Genomic DNA, 18,710 nt, shown 5'->3' with positions numbered 1-18,710 from the left:
GGGTGACTTTAATATGCACATAGATTGGGCTAGCCAAACTGGAAGCAATACGGTGGAGGAGGATTTCCTGGAGTGCATAGGGGATGGTTTTCTAGACCAATATGTCGAGGAACCAACTAGGGGGGAGGCCATCTTAGACTGGGTGTTGTGTAATGAGAGAGGATTAATTAGCAATCTCATTGTGCGAGGCCCCTTGGGGAAGAGTGACCATAATATGGTGGAATTCTGCATTAGGATGGAGAATGAAACAGTTAATTCAGAGACCATGGTCCAGAACTTAAAGAAGGGTAACTTTGAAGGTATGAGGCATGAATTGGCTAAGATAGATTGGCTAATGATACTTAAGGGGTTGACTGTGGATGGGCAATGGCAGACATTTAGAGACCGCATGGATGAATTACAACAATTGTACATTCCTGTCTGGCGTAAAAATAAAAAAGGGAAGGTGGCTCAACCGTGGCTATCTAGGGAAATCAGGGATAGTATTAAAGCCAAGGAAATGGCATACACATTGGCCAGAAATAGCAGCGAACCTGGGGACTGGGAGAAATTTAGAACTCAGCAGAGAAGGACAAAGGGTTTGATTAGGGCAGGGAAAATGGAGTACGAGAAGAAGCTTGCAGGGAACATTAAGGCGGATTGCAAAAGTTTCTATAGGTATGTAAAGAGAAAAAGGTTAGTAAAGACAAACGTAGGTCCCCTGCAGTCAGAATCAGGGGAAGTCATAACGGGGAACAAAGAAATGGCAGACCAATTGAACAAGTACTTTGGTTCAGTATTCACTAAGGAGGACACAAACAACCTTCCGGATATAAAAGTGGTCAGAGGGTCTAGTAAGGAGGAGGAACTGAGGGAAATCTTTATTAGTCGGGAAATTGTGTTGGGGAAATTGATAGGATTGAAGGCCGATAAATCCCCAGGGCCTGATGGACTGCATCCCAGAGTACTTAAGGAGGTGGCCTTGGAAATAGCGGATGCATTGACAGTCATTTTCCAACATTCCATTGACTCTGGATCAGTTCCTATCGAGTGGAGGGTAGCCAATGTAACCCCACTTTTTAAAAAAGGAGGGAGAGAGAAAGCAGGGAATTATAGACCGGTCAGCCTGACCTCAGTAGTGGGTAAAATGATGGAATCAATTATTAAGGATGTCATAGCAGCGCATTTGGAAAATGGTGACATGATAGGTCCAAGTCAGCATGGATTTGTGAAAGGGAGATCATGCTTGACAAATCTTCTGGAATTTTTTGAGGATGTTTCCAATAAAGTGGACAAAGGAGTACCAGTTGATGTGGTATATTTGGACTTTCAGAAAGCTTTCGACAAGGTCCCACACAGGAGATTAATGTGCAAAGTTAAAGCACATGGGATTGGGGGTAGTGTGCTGACGTGGATTGAGAACTGGTTGTCAGACAGGAAGCAAAGAGTAGGAGTAAATGGGTACTTTTCGGAATGGCAGGCAGTGACTAGTGGGGTACCGCAGGGTTCTGTGCTGGGGCCCCAGCTGTTTACATTGTACATTAATGATTTAGACGAGGGGATTAAATGTAGTATCTCCAAATTTGCGGATGACACTAAGTTGGGTGGCAGTGTGAGCTGCGAGGAGGATGCTATGAGGCTACAGAGTGACTTGGATAGGTTAGGTGAGTGGGCAAATGCGTGGCAGATGAAGTATAATGTGGATAAATGTGAGGTTATCCACTTTGGTGGTAAAAACAGAGAGACAGACTGTTATCTGAATGGTGACAGATTAGGAAAAGTGAAGGTGCAACGAGACCTGGGTGTCATGGTACATCAGTCATTGAAGGTTGGCATGCAAGTACAGCAGGCGGTTAAGAAAGCAAATGGCATGTTGGCCTTCATAGCGAGGGGATTTGAGTACAGGGGCAGGGAGGTGTTGCTACAGTTGTACAGGGCCTTGGTGAGGCCACACCTGGAGTATTGTGTACAGTTTTGGTCTCCTAACTTGAGGAAGGACATTCTTGCTATTGAGGGAGTGCAGCGAAGATTCACCAGACTGATTCCCGGGATGGTGGGACTGACCTATCAAGAAAGACTGGATCAACTGGGCTTGTATTCACTGGAGTTCAGAAGAGTGAGAGGGGACCTCATAGAAACGTTTAAAATTCTGACGGGTTTGGACAGGTTGGATGCAGGAAGAATGTTCCCAATGTTGGGGAAGTCCAGAACCAGGGGTCACAGTCTAAGGATAAGGGGTAAGCCATTTAGGACCGAGATAAGGAGAAACTTCTTCACCCAGAGAGTGGTGAACCTGTGGAATTCTCTACCACAGGAAGTAGTTGAGGCCAATTCACTAAATATATTCAAAAGGGAGTTAGATGAAGTCCTTACTACTCGGGGGATCAAGGGGTATGGCGTGAAAGCAGGAAGGGGGTACTGAAGTTTCATGTTCAGCCATGAACTCATTGAATGGCGGTGCAGGCTAGAAGGGCTGAATGGCCTGCTCCTGCACCTATTTTCTATGTTTCTATGCTGATAGCGCGAGTGCCCCCCTTTGTATGTGGGCTGAGGCATGAGTATTTATCCCCTTGTTTTCAGCGAACAGGGATGTGAAGGGCTTGTGATCGGTTTCCAGCTCAAATTTGAGGCCAAACAGGTACTGATGCATTTTCTTTACCCTGAACACACATGCTAATGCCTCTTTCTCAATCATGCTTTAGGCTCTCTCGGCCTTCCTTCTGGAAGCATAGGCGACAGGTTGCAACTTCCCCGCAACGTTTGCTTGTTGTAATACACACCCTACTCCGTACGACGACGCATGACATGCTAGCACAAGTCTTTTACACGCGTTATACAATACAAGCAGCTTGTTGGAGCATAAAATGTTTCTGGCTTTCTCAAAAGCAAATACTTGTTTTTTTCCCGATACCCAGTTCTCACCTTTGCGCAATAACACATGTAGGGGCTCTAAAAGGGTGCTTAACCCCGATAGGAAGTTACCAAAATATTTGAGGAGTCCCAGGAACGACCGCAGTTCCGTGACGTTCTGTGGCCTAGGCGCGTTCCTGATAGCCTCTGTCTTGGTGTCTGTGGGCTGAATGCCGTCCGCCGCGATCTTTCTCCCCAAAAACTCTACTTCTGTTGCCATCCCTGTTGCCCTGAAGACGTATTTCAACCTCTCCAGCCGCAGTCCTACGTGATCCAGTCGCTGGAGGACCTCCTCCAGGTTTTGTCGGTGCTTGGCTGTGTCCCGACCCATGACCAATATGTCGTCCTGAAAGACCACCGTGTGTGGTACCGACTTGAATAGGCTCTCCATGTTTCTCTGGAAGATCGCTGCAGCCGACCGAATTCCAAACGGGCATCTGTTGTAGATGAACAGTCCCTTGTGTGTGTTAGAAACATAGAAACATAGAAAATAGGTGCAGGAGTAGGCCATTCGGCCCTTCGAGCCTGCACCGCCATTCAATGAGTTCATGGCTGAACATTCAACTTCAGTACCCCATTCCTGCTTTCTCGCCATACCCCTTGATCCCCCTAGTAGTAAGGACCTCATCTAACTCCTTTTTGAATATATTTAGTGAATTGGCCTCAACAACTTTCTGTGGTAGAGAATTCCACAGGTTCACCACTCTCTGGGTGAAGAAGTTCCTCCGCATCTCGGTCCTAAATGGCTTACCCCTTATCCTTAGACGGTGACCCCTGGTTCTGGACTTCCCCAACATTGGGAACATTCTTCCTGCATCTAACCTGTCTAACCCCGTCAGAATTTTAAATGTTTCTATGAGGTCCCCTCTCATTCTTCTGAACTCCAGTGAATACAAGCCCAGTTGAACCAGTCTTTCTTGATAGGTCAGTCCCGCCATCCCGGGAATCAGTCTGGTGAACCTTCGCTGCACTCCCTCAATAGCAAGAATGTCCTTCCTCAGGTTAGGAGACCAAAACTGTACACAATACTCCAGGTGTGGCCTCACCAATGCCCTGTCCAACTGTAGCAACACCTCCCTGCCCCTGTACTCAAATCCCCTTGCTATGAAGGCCAACATGCCATTTGCTTTCTTAACCGCCTGCTGCACCTGCATGCCAACCTTCAATGACTGATGTTGATGCAGATGAGGCCCTTCGAAGACTCCTCGAGCTCCTGCGACATGTAGGCCGAAGTCAGGTCGAGCTTGGTGAATGTCTTGCCTCCTGCCAACATCGCAAATAGGTCTTCTGCCTTAGGTAGCGAGTATTGGTCCTGTAGCGAGAAACGATTAATAGTTACTTTATAATCGCCGCAAATCCTGACCGTGTCATCACTTTTGAGTACTGGAACAATCGGGCTGGCCCACTCAATGAATTCCACTAGGGAGATGATGCCCTCGCGTTGCAGTCTGTCCAGCTCGATTTCCACTTTCTCCCTCATCATGTGAGGTACCACTCGCGCCTTGTGGTGAATGGGTTGTGCCTCTGGGACCAAGTGGATCCGCACCTTTGCCCTGGAAAAGTTTCCAATGCCTAGCTCAAAAAGGGAAGGAAATTTGTTAAGAACCTGGGTGCATGAGGCCTCATCGACATGTGATAGTGCTCGGATGTCATCCCAGTTCCAGCGAATTTTGCCCAGCCAGCTCCTTCCAAGCAGTGTGGGGCCATCGCCCAGAACAATCCAGAGTGGCAGTTCGTGCACCGTGCCCTCATAGGTGACCTTGACCATGGCGCTGCCCAGGACAGTGATAATCTCTTTGGTATACGTTCTCAGTTTCGTGTGGATGGGGCTCAGGGCTGGTCTGAATGCCTTTGTTGCACCACAGTCTCTCAAACATCTTTTTACTCATGATGGATTGGCTAGCGCCAGTGTCCAGTTCCATGGCTACAGGTAAGACATTCAATTTTATGTTTAGCATTATAGGTGGACATTTCGTCGAAAATGTGTGCACCCTGTGTACTTCAGCATCTGCCTCCTCTCTCTGAGGCTTGAAATTGCTTTGATCCACCGTGGATCGCACTTCCTCTGCCACGTGGTGGTTAGCAGGTTTTGCAGAGCTTGCTGCTCGTTTGCAAGCTCGTTATAGGTGCCCCATTGTACCACAGCTCTTGCAAACATACCCTTTGAGCAAGGTGCGAATTGCCTTGCATTCATCCTTTGTTGGGGACTCTGTCATCTGAGTCACCTGAGGCCTGCTGGCAGTTGCAGACTCATGGGTTTTGCCCTGTACATTTCTGCTCGCAAACACAGTTCGAGTTAATTTATGAACATTGCTCGCACTTGTGTGCTGAGAGATTTGTTTGGTGTTATCACTGGTGGACATAAATGCCTGTGCTATCGCAATGGCCTTACTGAGGGTCGGTGTCTCTACAGTCAAAAGTTTTCGTAGGATGGTCTCGTGGCCAATGCCCAGTACAAAAAAGTCTCTGAGCATTTGCTCCAGGTAACCATCAAACTCACATTGTCCTGCAAGTCGCCTTAGCTCGGCGACGTAGCTCACCACTTCCAGACCTTCAGATCGCTGGCACGTGTAGAACCGATACCTCGCCATCAGCACGCTCTCCCTCGGGTTAAGATGCTCCCGAACCAGTGTACACAGCTCCTCATACGACTTATCTGTGGGTTTCATCGGAGCCAGAAGATTCTTCATGAGGCTGTAGGTCGGTGCCCCGCAGACTGTGAGGAGGACCGCTCTCCTTTTTGCAGCGCTTCCTTCTCCGTCCAGCTCGTTGGCTACAAAGTACTGGTCTAGCCGTTCGACACAGGCTTCCCAGTCCTCACGCTCTGAGAATTTCACCAGGATGCCCACAGTTTGCTGCATCTTTGCGTTGGATTCGTATTCTCGTCACCAGTTATTGTGTTCCTAACACAGATGAGGCTGCACACAGGGAGGTTAAAGTAACAGTGACCTCAGTCTTTAATAAGACACTCCAGAGTGAGGAACAGGCCTTAGGGGCCAGCTTATATACAATGCTCCCAAGGGATGCTGGGAGCCCTTGGGATTTCAGGGGATGAGCTCCCTGGTGGCGGAATATGGGAGTGCATGCTTTACCGATACACAACACGAAGAAACACATTTTTTTATCCTTCCTCAGACTATAAATAATAAGCAATTTGTGAGTTTATTTCAGTAATGGATATACACCTCACACCTATAATATTGAAAAGGCTTTGATCTTTTATCGTGGTTGTGAACAGCAAGATACACAAAATAGAAACAGGGAGGCAGACTTTTGAAACAGGATGCACTAAAGCGGTGAGACCCAAAAGGCGGCTGCAAGAAGCATACAATGTCATGGGTGTTTGACATTAGTTTGTTTAAATCAAATCGAGTAAACTCATTGATGCAAGGAAGTATAATGTGTTCCTTATTTTCATACTATTAAGACTCGCTGTACTGATTGAACTAAATAAATCTGATCATAACTGTTCCTCCATGTTCACTCACTATGAAATAAAGCAGTTTAATGATTTCTGTCAAGTGTTTGCTTGGCCTATCTTCAAGGGGATTGAAGGATCATACATGTGAAAGATAAGAATATCTGATGCAAATCACAAAGGGATGCTATAGTTATGCCCCTGGCTTATGCTGAGCTATAGTCTCGTCGACAAGAGCATGCAGAAATCAAGCGCAGGCAGCGGACAGAGCGTGCGGCAAATCAGTCTCACCCACCCCTTCCCTCAACAACTATCTGCCCCACCTGTGATTCTCGTATTGGACTGTACAGCCACCTAAGAACTCATGTTAAGAGTGGAAGCAAGTCTTCCTTGATACCGAGGGACTGCCTATGAAGATTATAGAGCGTTGTAAAAGTAACTTGCCCTGGACTGTTTATGAGAATGACTGAAGTCACTGAAACAGAGAAGGTATCGACAGAGAAGGCATCGACTGAATACCTGAGTTTGCAATAGCAACATTTGTAGGATATTCTCCCTCACACTTCTTCTCCTTTCCTGAAGGCACAGACATCTCCTGCAATACAGTCCCACCAGCACTGGTCACTCTCTGGTACTTTGCCCAATGACTAAATCAATGCTGACAGGCTATTCGAGCAGAATTATCAGAGCTGACCCGACCCCAACCAATGTCGACACATGCATTTTCCAGCAAGGCGCTACTCCATAGTAATTAGAAACATAGAAAATAGGTGCAGGAGTTGGCCATTCGGCCCTTCAAGCCTGCACCACCATTCAATAGGATCATGGCTGATCATGCAACTTCAGTACCTCATTCCTGCTTTTTCTCCATACCCCTTGATCCCTTTAACAGTAAGGGCCACATCTAACTCCCTTTTGAATATATCTAACGAACTGGCCTCAACAATTTTCTGTGGTAGAGAATTCCACAATTCTAAAAGTGAGTTATTTAAAATGCTACTGGTACAATATGAATGCACCATAAGATTTGTTAAAGCCTGGTTATTAACAGATCATGTGAAATTGGTTGATCTATTTCTACACAAGCCCAAGTATTAATAAAATGGCTGTAACTTGTATTACGACATGAAACATCCATGAGGAAATGATCCAATAGTAAATGAATGAGCACTAAATGATACAAATCTCAAACTTCTAAGCCCATTCCATTCAAAACTTTTCATGGGAGATTTGCCAGTTCAGTGTTACTATTTGAAATAAATGGGACAGAGTAGCTGTGTGTTAGGGGAGGGATAAATAGAACAAACAGCCAGGATTCCTGTTTCTGATCGCTGGAAGTGTCAAGAGGAGGAGGAGCAGGTCTGGCTGTGATCTCCCTCTCTCCTTCCCCCAACCACCCGTGCACCCCTGTATCCTTGCCCCCATTTCAATGGCTTGCCAACACATTGCCAAGGCTCACATGAAGACTGGGCAGTTTCACAAGGTACTGAAAAATACTTGGTATCGATGGGGCCCATACGCAGCAAGTTAAAGGGGAGGGCCACTGTGAACTCTGCAGCCACTTTAGTGGCAAAAAGTGAGCCACGAGGAAGGGTTTCGGCCGGGCCAGCAGCCTGGTACCCAAGAGGGGGTGTCAGACTGCCTGTTGGTGACCCGGCCGAACCCGCGACCATAATTGTTGGCCTGACCTGGCTGTCGGCCAACAAATAAAAAAATAACATGGCATTACCGGTAGCTCCATCTCCCCTTTAATGGTGGCCATGCCGCCAAGCCACAGAAAGTGTACCGACACAAAAAGCTGTTGGGGGCAACGACGGTGCGGTCCCCTACACTGCTCCAAACCCGAAGAAGGAACATTTTTTAAATGGCGGCCATCCCGCACTGACCCATGGCTGCCGCTTTCAGGCGGCCAGAGGCCATATAGAAAGGGGTAATTTTGGCCCCTTTGTATGCTCCTTTGGAAGTGGCTTAGTGAGTTGTAGTGAATAGTGAGACACAATGGTACCCCCTTCAATGGTCATGAGTGTGAAAGGAATGGATTGGGCATTGTAGGAATGCATTATGGTATTGGAGTGTGGCAGTCAGGGTGTACAGCGTCAAGTGAAATAAATGTGGCCATGTTGAGGTCATCCCTAGCCTCCTGGGCAGGAATGTGGTCATGTCCTGATAATCCGTGTGCTGTGCAGCATCAGATGATTGCGGAGAAGGTTGGTGTTGTTGTTGGTGATGCTAGTGTTGGGACTGATGGTGGTGGGATTCGAAGGAACAAGGTGAGATTTTTTTTTAAAGGGCACTGATGCTGCTGGAATAGATGGCAGCTGAATTTGAGATGACATAAGCAATCTGTCAGTCAATGGAGAGAGAGGTTGATCCAAGGAGGTAACACTGGATAGACTCCAAACATTTGCAACCTTCCTAAAGCTGGAAAGTCTCTTCCAAATCCTAAAGGCTCCAGCTGCTCAGATTGGAAAGTGATCAGCTGTGAAATTAGAGCTTTTGTACCACTTTTGCAGCTGTCACCTATTCAAAGCAATGGAGAGTTGTTGAATACCCGACCTACTTACCTGACGTGATCCTAGAGTGACGTGAACCCCGTGAAAAAGTTGTTAGTAGGTAGTAAAATGCTGTTCAACTACCTTTAAACACACTCTTAACTATTTCAATTGGCTCACCCACCGCTTAGTAAAGCACAGCCAGACCCAGCACTTGGGAAACTCACACAGAGGCAGGTTCAGAGCGGGATGCCGCCCCGCTGTCAATCTTTGATTTTGACAGCGGACCTGCCTCCAAACCCACCTTCTGAGCGCTGGCAAAATCCAGCTCCAAATATCCAATCACCGTAAGCAGAAGGCAAAACTACAGTATGTAACCAAAATACAGTCCAAGCTCAAGAAAGCTATGCTTAAGCTTTAGTCAGTGCTCAGATCAGACATTAACTGCAGTACTGTTAGTTCTGGTCACCAAGCCAACGAAAGCATTCAAGCCCTGGAGACAGCTCAGAGAGATTGATCCCCAGCATCGGAGGGTAGTTAGAAACATAGAAACATAGAAAATAGGTGCAGGAGTAGGCCATTCGGCCCTTCGAGCCTGCACCGCCATTCAATAAGATCATGGCTGATCATTCCCTCAGGACCCCTTTCCTCCTTTCTCTCCATACCCCTTGATCTCCTTAGCCGTAAGGGCTACATCTAACTCCCTCTTGAATATATCCAATGAACTGGCATCAACAACTCTCTGCGGCAGGGAATTCCACAGGTTAACAACTCAGTGAAGAAGTTTCTCCTCATCTCAGTCCTAAATGGTTTACCCCTCATCCTTAGACTGTGACCCCTGGTTCTGGACTTCCCCAACATCGGGAACATTCTTCCCGCATCTAACCTGTCCAGTCCCGTCAGAATCTTATATGTTTCTATGAGATCCCTTCTCATCCTTCTAACTCCAAAGAATAAAGGCCCAGTTGATCCAGTCTCTCCTCATATGACAGTCCAGCCATCCCTGGAATCAGTCTGGTAAACCTTCGCTGCACTCCCTCAATAGCAAGAACGTCCTTCCTCAGATTTGGAGACCAAAACTGTACACAATATTCCAGGTGTGGCCTCACTAAGGCCCTGTACAACTGCTGCAAGACCTCCCTGCTCCTATACTCAAATCCCCTAGCTATGAAGGCCAGCATACCATTTGCCTTCTTCACCGCCTGCTGTACCTGCATGCCCACTTTCAGTGACTGATGAACCATGACACCCAGGTCTCGTTGCACCTACCCTTTTCCTAATCTGCCGCCATCCAGATAATATTCTGCCTTCATGTTTTTGCCCCCAAAATGGGTAACCTCACATTTATCCACATTATACTGCATCTGCCATGCATTTGCCCACTCACCTAACCTGTCCAAGTCACCCTTGGTGTCCTCTTCACAGCTCACACCACCACCCAGTTTAGTGTCATCCGCAAACTTGGAGATATTACACTTAATTCCTTCATCTAAATCGTTAATGTATATTGTAAATAGCTGGGGTCCCAGCATTGAGCCCTGCAGCACTCCACTAGTCACCGCCTGCCATTCTGAAAAGGACCCATTTATCCCGACTCTCTGCTTCCTGTCTGCTAACCAGCTCTCTATCCATGTCAGTACATTACCCCCAATACCATGCGCTTTGATTTTGCACACCAATCTCTTGTGCGGGACCTTGTCAAAAGCCTTTTGAAAGCCAAATACACAACATCCACTGGTTCTCCCTTGTCCACTCTACTAGTTACATCCTCAAAAAATTCCAGAAGATTCGTCAAGCATGATTTCCCTTTCATAAATCCATGCTGACTTGGTCCAATCCTGTCACTGCTGTCCAAATGCGCGGCTATTTCATCCTTAATGATTGATTCCAACATTTTCCCCACTATTGATGTCAGGCTAACCAGTCGATAATTACCCGTTTTCTCTCTCCCTCCTTTTTTAAAAAGTGGCGTTACATTAGCTACCCTCCAGTCCATAGGAACTGATCCAGAGTCGACAGACTGTTGGAAAATGATCACCAATACATCCACTATTTCTATAGCTACCTCCATAAGTACTCTGGGATGCAGACTATCAGGCCCTGGGGATTTATCGGCCTTCAATCCCATCAACTTCCCCAACACAATTTCCCGCCTAATAGGGATATTCTTCAGTTCCTCCTTCTCACTAGACCTACTGTCCCCCAGTACAATCGGAAGGTTATTTGTGTCTTCCTTCGTTATAAGGAAAGATGGAATAAACCTTGGCATTTCAGTTTTGAAAGGATGCAATGAAGACTGCCTTGTCCAGCTGTCAAATGTTATGAAAAAGGTAGATCCAGAACACTATTTCAAACTAAAATATGACAGCAGGACACGGGAATACAAGACAAGGGCATACAGGTTCCAATCAGTAAACGGTAAGTATCAAACTGATGTCATGAAGTTCTTCACACAAAGGGCGATCAGCACATAGAATGATAGGGGCGAAAACCCTGGAATCATTTAAGAAACTGTTGGGATATTGTGATTGAGGAGTGTTTCTAGGTTCCTTTCTCTGTGCATTAACATTGTGAAATCAAAGAAAAGAACTTGCATTTATGTAACACCTTTCATGTGCTCAGGATATTCCAAAGCACTTTACAGCCAATTAATTATCTCTGAAATGCGGTCATTATTGTTTTGCATAAAGCACAGGAGATTCAGCAGCTGGCCAACAGCCATGATGTGCCAGGATTATTCAGCACAGTCAAGTCCACCTATGGCCCAAGCACCCAAGGCCCCACCCCACTGCTGGCCAAGAACGGGGAGACGCTCATCAAGGACACCGAGGCAGTCGGGGCCTGCTGGAAGGAACACTTTGAAGATCTCCTTAACCGAGACTCTGCCATTGACACGAGTGTTCTCGCTTCCATCCCGCAGCATGCTACCTGCCACCATCTCAGTAAAACCCCAGCGCTGCACAAGGTAGAAAAGGCTATCCGTCAGCTCAAGAACAACAAGGCATCGGGAGCGGATGGAATCCCCACTGAGGCACTAAAGTATGGCAGAGAGGCACTATTAGCACGAATGCATGACCTCATCTCTCTCATCTGGAAGAAGGAGAACATGCCGGAAGATCTGAGAGATGCAGTAATTGTGACCACCTTTTAAAAAAGGGACAAGTCCGACGGCAGCAACTACAGAGGAACCTCCCTGTTATCAGCCACTGGGAAGGTCATTGCTAGAATCCTCCTCAACCGTCTTCTACCTGTGGCTGAGGAGCTCCTCCTGGAGTCACAGTGCAGATTCCATCCACTACGTGGTACAACGGACATGATCTTTACGGCGCGACAATTGCAAGAGAAATGCAGGGAACAGCACCAACCCTCGTACATGGCCGCCTTTGGCCTTACAAAGGCCTTTGATACTGTCAACCGCAAGGGCCTATGGAGCGTCCTCCTCCATTTCGGCTGCCCCCAAAAGTATGTCACCACCCTCCGCCTGCTCCACGATGACATGCAAGCCGTGATCCTGACCAACGGATCCACCACAGACCCAATCCATGTCCGGACTGGGGTCAAGCAGGGCTGAGTCATCGCACCAACCCTCTTCTCGATCTTCCTCGCTGCAATGCTCCACCTCACACCCAACAAGCTCCCCTCTGGAGTAGAACTAAACTACAGAACCAGTGGTCTCCAGGCCAGATCCAAGACCGCTCCATCCTCTGTTGTCGAGCTACAGTAAGCGGACGACGCTTGCGTCGGCGCACATTCAGAGGCTGAACTCCAAGTCATAGTCAACATCTTCACTGAGGCGTACGAAAGCATGGGCCTTACACTAAACATCCGTAAGACAAAAGTCCTCTACCAACCTGACCCCTCCACACAGTACTGCCCCCCCAGTCATCAAGATCCACGACACAGCCCTGGACAACATGGACTACTTTCCATACCTTGGGAGCCTATTATCAGCAAGGGCAGATATCGATGACGAGGTTCACCACCTCCAGTGCGCCAGCGCAGCCTTCGGCCGCCTGAGGAAGAAAGTGTTCGAAGATCAGGCCCTCAAATCTGGCACCAAGCTTATGGTCTACAGGGCTGTAGTGATACCCGCCCTCCTGTATGGCTCAGAGACGGGGACCATATACAACGGACATCTCAAATCGCTGGAGAAATACCACCAACGATGTTTCCGCAAGATCCTGCAAATCCCATGGGAGGACAGACCAATGTTAGTGTCCTCAATCAGGCCAACATCCCCAGCATCGAAGCACTAACCACACTCAACCAGCTCTTTTGGGAGGGCCACATTGTTCGCATGCCTGACACAAGACTCCCAAAACAAGCGCTCTACTCGGAACTCCCACATAGCAAGCAAGCCCGAGGTGAGCAGAAGAAACGTTTTAAGGACACCCTCAAAACCTCCTTGATAAAATGCAACATCCCCACCGACATCTGGGAATCCCTGGCCCGAGACCGTCCTAAGTGAAGGAAGAGCATCCGGGAGGGCGTGAGCACCTCGAGTCTCATCGCCGAGAGCATGCAGAAAGCAAGCGCAGGCAGTGGAAGGAGCGTGCGGCAAAGCACACTCCCCCACCCACCCTTTCCTTCAATGACTGTCTGTCCCACCTGTGAAAGAGACTGTAATTCTCATATTGGACTGTTCAGTCACCCAAGAACTCACCTTTAGGGCTCAAAATTGGCCAGTAGTGGAGCAACTTGATTTTTCTGGAACATCTTAAAAATCCCCATTTTGCACATTTAATTTGCGCTAGTGTAAGTGAGTTAGTTAGGAGTTTTTTTTGTTTCGTTTAGTTTAGTTTTTTTTCAAAAGGAGGCGTTACCAGCCACCTACGCCCGTTTTGGCCATTTAGGCCACTTTGGACAGCTAATAGTTATCCCAAATTAACTTAGGCCAGCGTATAGAAACATAGAAAATAGGTGCAGGAGTAGGCCATTCGAGACTGCACCACCATTCAATTGATCATGGGTGATCATTTTTTGCAACTTTATTACCCCATTCCTGCTTTCTCTCCATACCCCTTGATTCCTTTAACCGTAAGGGCCACATCTAACGACCTTTTGAATATATATAAAGAACTGACCTCAACAACTTTCTGTGGTAGAGAATTCCACAGATTCACAACTCTGAGTGAATAAGTTTCTCCTCATCTCGGTCCTAAATGGCTTACCACTTACACTTAGACTGTGACCCCTGGTTCTGGACTTCCCCAACATCGGGAATATTCTTCCTGCATCTAACCTGTCCAATCCCATCAGAATTTTATATGTTTCTATGAGATCCCCTCTCATTCTTCTAAATTCCAGTGAATATAAGCCTAGTCGATCCAGTCTTTCTTCAGAAGTCAGTCCTGCCATCCCGGGAATCAGTCTGGTGAACCTTTGCTGCACTCCCTCAATAGCAACAGGTTAGGAGATAAAATTGTACACAATATTCAATGTGTGGCCTCACCAAGGCCCTGAAAACTGCAGTAAGACCTCCCTGCTCCATTTGTCAAGCATGATTTCCCTTTCATAAATCCATGCTGACTTGGACTGATCCTGTCACTGCTTTCCAAATGCGCTGCTATTACATCTTTAATAACTAATTGCAACATTTTCCCCACTACCGATGTCAGGCTAACCAGTCTATAATTCCCTGTTTTCTCTCTCCCTCCTTTTTTAAAAAGTGGGGTTACATTAGCTACCCTCCAGTCCATAGGAACTGATCCAGAGTCTTTAGAACATTGGAAAATGATCACCAATGCATCCACTATTTCTAGGGCCACTTCCTTAAGTGCTCTGGGATGCAGACTATCAGGCCCTGGGGATTTATCGGCCTTCAGTCCCATCAATTTCCCCAACACTATTTCCTGATTAAAAAGGATTTCCTTCAGTTCCCCCTTCTCACTAGACCCCTTGGTCCCCTAGTATTTCCAGAAGGTTATTTGTGTCTTCCTTAGTGAAGACAGAACCAAAGTATTTGTTCAATTGGTCTGCCATTTCTTTGTTCCCCATTATAAATTCACCTGATTCTGACTGCAAGGGACCTACATTTGTCTTCACTAATCTTTTTCTCTTCACATATCTATAGAAGCTTTTGCAGTCAGTTTTTATGTTCCCTGCAAGCTTACTCTCGTACTCTATTTTCCTCCTCCTAATTAAACCCTTTGTCCTCTGCTGAATTCTAAATTTCTCCCAGTCCTCACGTTTGCTGCTTTTTCTGGACAATTTATAGGCCTCTTCCTTGGATTTAACACTATTCCTAATTTCCCTCATTAGCCACGGTTGAACCACCTTCCCCGTTTTATTTTTACGCCAGACAGGGATGTACAATTGTTGAAGTTCATCCATGTGATCTTTAAATGTCTGCCATTGCCTATCCACCGTCAACCCTTATCATTCGCCCGTCTATCCTAGCCAATTCATGTCTCATACCATCGAAGTTACCTTTCTCTAAGTTCAGGACTCTAGTCTCTGAATTAACTGTGTCACTCTCCATCTTATTGAAGAATTCTACCATATTATGATCACAAGTATGTGGCCATTTGTGGCCGCACAGAAAACCCTTGCGGAGAGTTCAGAAATCGGCACAGGTAGGTACATCGGAGGCCAGCAGAACCTAATGACTTGACTAAAGAATGTGAATAGGATCAAACAGCTATACAGGATACCATATGACAAACTTTGCAAAGTTAATTTACTAGACAACAGAAGCATTCATGGAAGCTTAAACTACAAAAATAAAAGTAAAGAGACAAAACATATTTACATAATTTTTTCAAAATATCCAAATAAAAAATGGAAGTATCTCCTGCTCGTAATTCTTATGTTCTCCCAGCCTCCTAAGCTCACCCACCATCAGCCTGCCCCTTACAAACAACCCTACCTCCCGGGGTGGGGATCAGACCCTCCAGGATCAGAAAAGCACCTGGGGATCAGGTCTTTCCTAGGGGTCGGGGATCGGGCCACCCACGGGATCGGAGCCCCCCCCCACCCCCGCCCCCCCCATCCCCGCTGCCCCGGCTTGTGCCCCGCACCAACCTGCTTGTTGTGGCCTTCTAGCCTGGGAAGGCAGAGGGCCAGCCGGTGCGGGAGGCCACTCGGCCCGGGATAGGGGCAGGACACATCGGGTCCCACCCTGCAGCACGCACACAGAGGCTGGGGGCAGGAGCTACTGCGCATGCGCACACACTCCAACGCGCATGTGGAGAGCTGCTGGCATTGGTTCTGGTGCAGGGCCCTAGCTCCGCCCCCCAATTGACTGGCCACGCCGCGCCAAGCCCCAGGAGAGGCAACACAGAGGCCAAAATCAGGGGACATTTTGTCGGTGTCCTTTTCAGCTCACAAAGTCACCACATCTCTGGTGAGTGCACCGAAAAAAGAGGTGGGCCAATTTTGAGCCCTTAGAGTGGAAGCAAGTCTTCCTCGATTTCGAGGGACTGTCTATGAGGCATACAGCAAAGTCTCACAAAAAGCAATAATTTGATAAATGACAAGTTAATCTATTTGCTGGTGTTTGTTGAGAAATGTATGCTGGCCTTTCTTTGAGTAGCGCCAGAGGATTGTTCATCCACCCGAGCAGGCAGGTTTAACATTTCATCCCAAAGATGGAACCACCGACAATGCAGTGTTTTTTTCAGTACTGCACTGAAAAGCACATAATCTAGGCTGACCCAAATCCTTGAGATGGGTTTGATTGCACAATCTTCTGACTTCGAGACGTGTGCTACCACTGAGCCATGTTGACACAACCAAATATTTTCACATGAGAAAATACTGTCACTGATTAACATAACTGACAGTACAGTTTTCTATAACTTTGAATATTTGTACTTTGCCAAAAATCTTTCCAGTTTACTTTCTATTGTCACATTTTATTAAGCCAAAGATTTGCACAATTAACGTACCTCAGGGCAGGGTTCAGCAGTGAGGCACAGCTCTTCAAGGTCACCACAATATTTAGTCAAAAAAATGTTTTAATTATATTAAGAGGATGAAAAATATTACCTCAAACTGGGGCCAGTTCATTGGCATTCCAGGCCCATGTGTACTGTTGAACCACTTCAGGTCCTCCTGTGTGTCTGCGATCCGGATTACCTGCTCCAGCTCTCGGTAGATGTTGGCGTAGCTACAAGAGGGCAGATGGATAAATGGTAAATAATAATACAATATATTTACTACTTAAAGTGAGCAAACCCGCTTCCCAGTTGCAGTGTTGCATACTCTCCCTGCATTCATAACATTGTTGGAGTCACTTGGCTTAATTATGAATGTTTTCCCAGTCTGGTCGAAGGTTGATAGTCAACACAATGGAATGTTGCGGGGGTGGGGTGGAGGGAGAGAAGAATAAAGAAAATGGGAAGAACTACACTGTTGAGGCATCATCCTCCAGCAGAAATACTAAATGGGGCTCTATCTGGCTTGCAAGATTCAACAGTCACAAGAAAATCTTTGCACTTCCCATGGACTCCAATTTCACTGGATTACTCTGGTTAATTATCTTTATTCTTTGAAAACTGAGAAATCTAAAAGGGAAAAGGCTTATGGCGTAGAACACCAAGGGTGGAAGAGAAAATTATGTTAATCAAGTCATGGTTAGGGGATGCCCAGCTGATTATAACAACCTCTTTAAAGCTGTAAACGTCCCAAGGAACTTCAGCTAGAATTTTAAAAATGAGGAGGTCAAAATAGGTTTCGAGTAGGCTTTTGAAGGTGGAAAAGGTTGCAAAAAGGAGTGGTTTAAGGAGATTGTCAGAGTGTAGGACCAAGATGGTTGAATTACTGAAGGTGAACCAGAGGAAAGGAAGATGCAAAGGAGACCAGAGTCAGAAAATTGGAGGGTATGCACAAGAATCCAGAGCTGGAAGAGTTTGCAGAAAAGCCTGTAGTTTGTAAAAGGAAGGAAGACTTGAGATCCTAAGACAGAGCGAGTTAGTTTATGAGACTGCAACATAGTGCCAATGCAGGATCATTAAGATTGTCCACTAGACAAAATACATCTTCCCAAACGCTAGCTAACATCTCACAGATAGTGCTGTCATGTGTTTTTCTAGATTGGCTTTAATGTTAATTGGTTTACCAGGGATGCTGTAGCACTTGTACAACCTGGTTCATCTGTATTCTGTAGACAGCTCGGTTCCCTGGTTGGTATGCAAGGAGCATTTTTTTGATTTCAGTAGTCGTCTTGTTTACGCACTAATGACTGTCATTTGTTGTCATCGGTAATGTAAGAATTTGCCCCAATTCTACACAAACATCACTGATGCCCTGGTTTCATTTAAAGGCTAGTTGCCTTGTACTGCTCACAGTTAGTGACTCCCTTAATATCTGCAAAACTTTGAGCTGCTTCAGCAAAAATGCTGTTATGTATGCGCTACACATGATGCAGCACATATCTCTTTGAGGCACACTGGTGTGTGTTTGGGAAACAGAGTGCCTAGTTGAGCTTGTCCCTTCACCAACTACACGTAGGTCAATCAACTTTCTGACATAATTCTATCGACCTGGTCTCACTTGTAAATAGGGTAGTTTCGATATGTATATATGCATCATTTTATGATACGCCCTTGTTTCTGGTACTGGCAGCTCCCAGCCGTTATAGTGAAGTGGACAGAGAGTTACTCCTAACTCTATTGAGCCACCTATTGGTCTCTAAAGTGGCACCAATGTGCCAATTTCAGATTTAACATTTATGCACCTTCACTGTCAATTCAGCACGAAATGTATAGTGTAAAGGGGTCATTAATCAGCAGAATGCCCTTGGAAAATATCCCAAGCACTTGGCTTTGAGTAAATTATTTTAAAAGTATATAGTATTCTCCCTGCAATACATGATTGTATTACCTCCCCCTTTCAGGAACCGCAAATGCACATATGCTCAGTAACCTTGAAAAATCTGAGGCAGCCGCTAAGAGGCACACAAGCAACTC

The 18,710-nt window shown here is 46.4% G+C and overlaps 1 protein-coding gene across 7 annotated transcripts in view; it reads right to left on the bottom strand.

Annotated features, from left to right (window-relative positions):
- Positions 1 to 18,710, bottom strand: part of pacsin1b (protein kinase C and casein kinase substrate in neurons 1b) — a 406,522-nt gene that overhangs the window by 20,162 nt on the left and 367,650 nt on the right. For all 7 annotated transcript variants that reach the window (XM_070858872.1, XM_070858877.1, XM_070858874.1 and 4 more), the window contains one exon: positions 16,789 to 16,909. In XM_070858872.1, coding sequence (XP_070714973.1) covers positions 16,789 to 16,909 — 121 coding nt within the window. The remainder of the gene's footprint in view (positions 1 to 16,788; positions 16,910 to 18,710) is intronic.

This window comes from Pristiophorus japonicus, chromosome 17, assembly GCF_044704955.1.
Source record: "Pristiophorus japonicus isolate sPriJap1 chromosome 17, sPriJap1.hap1, whole genome shotgun sequence".
In the NCBI taxonomy this organism is placed as follows: Eukaryota; Metazoa; Chordata; class Chondrichthyes; family Pristiophoridae; genus Pristiophorus; species Pristiophorus japonicus.
Note: the sequence above shows the minus strand (reverse complement) of the source record. Positions and strands in the feature narration are given on the sequence as shown.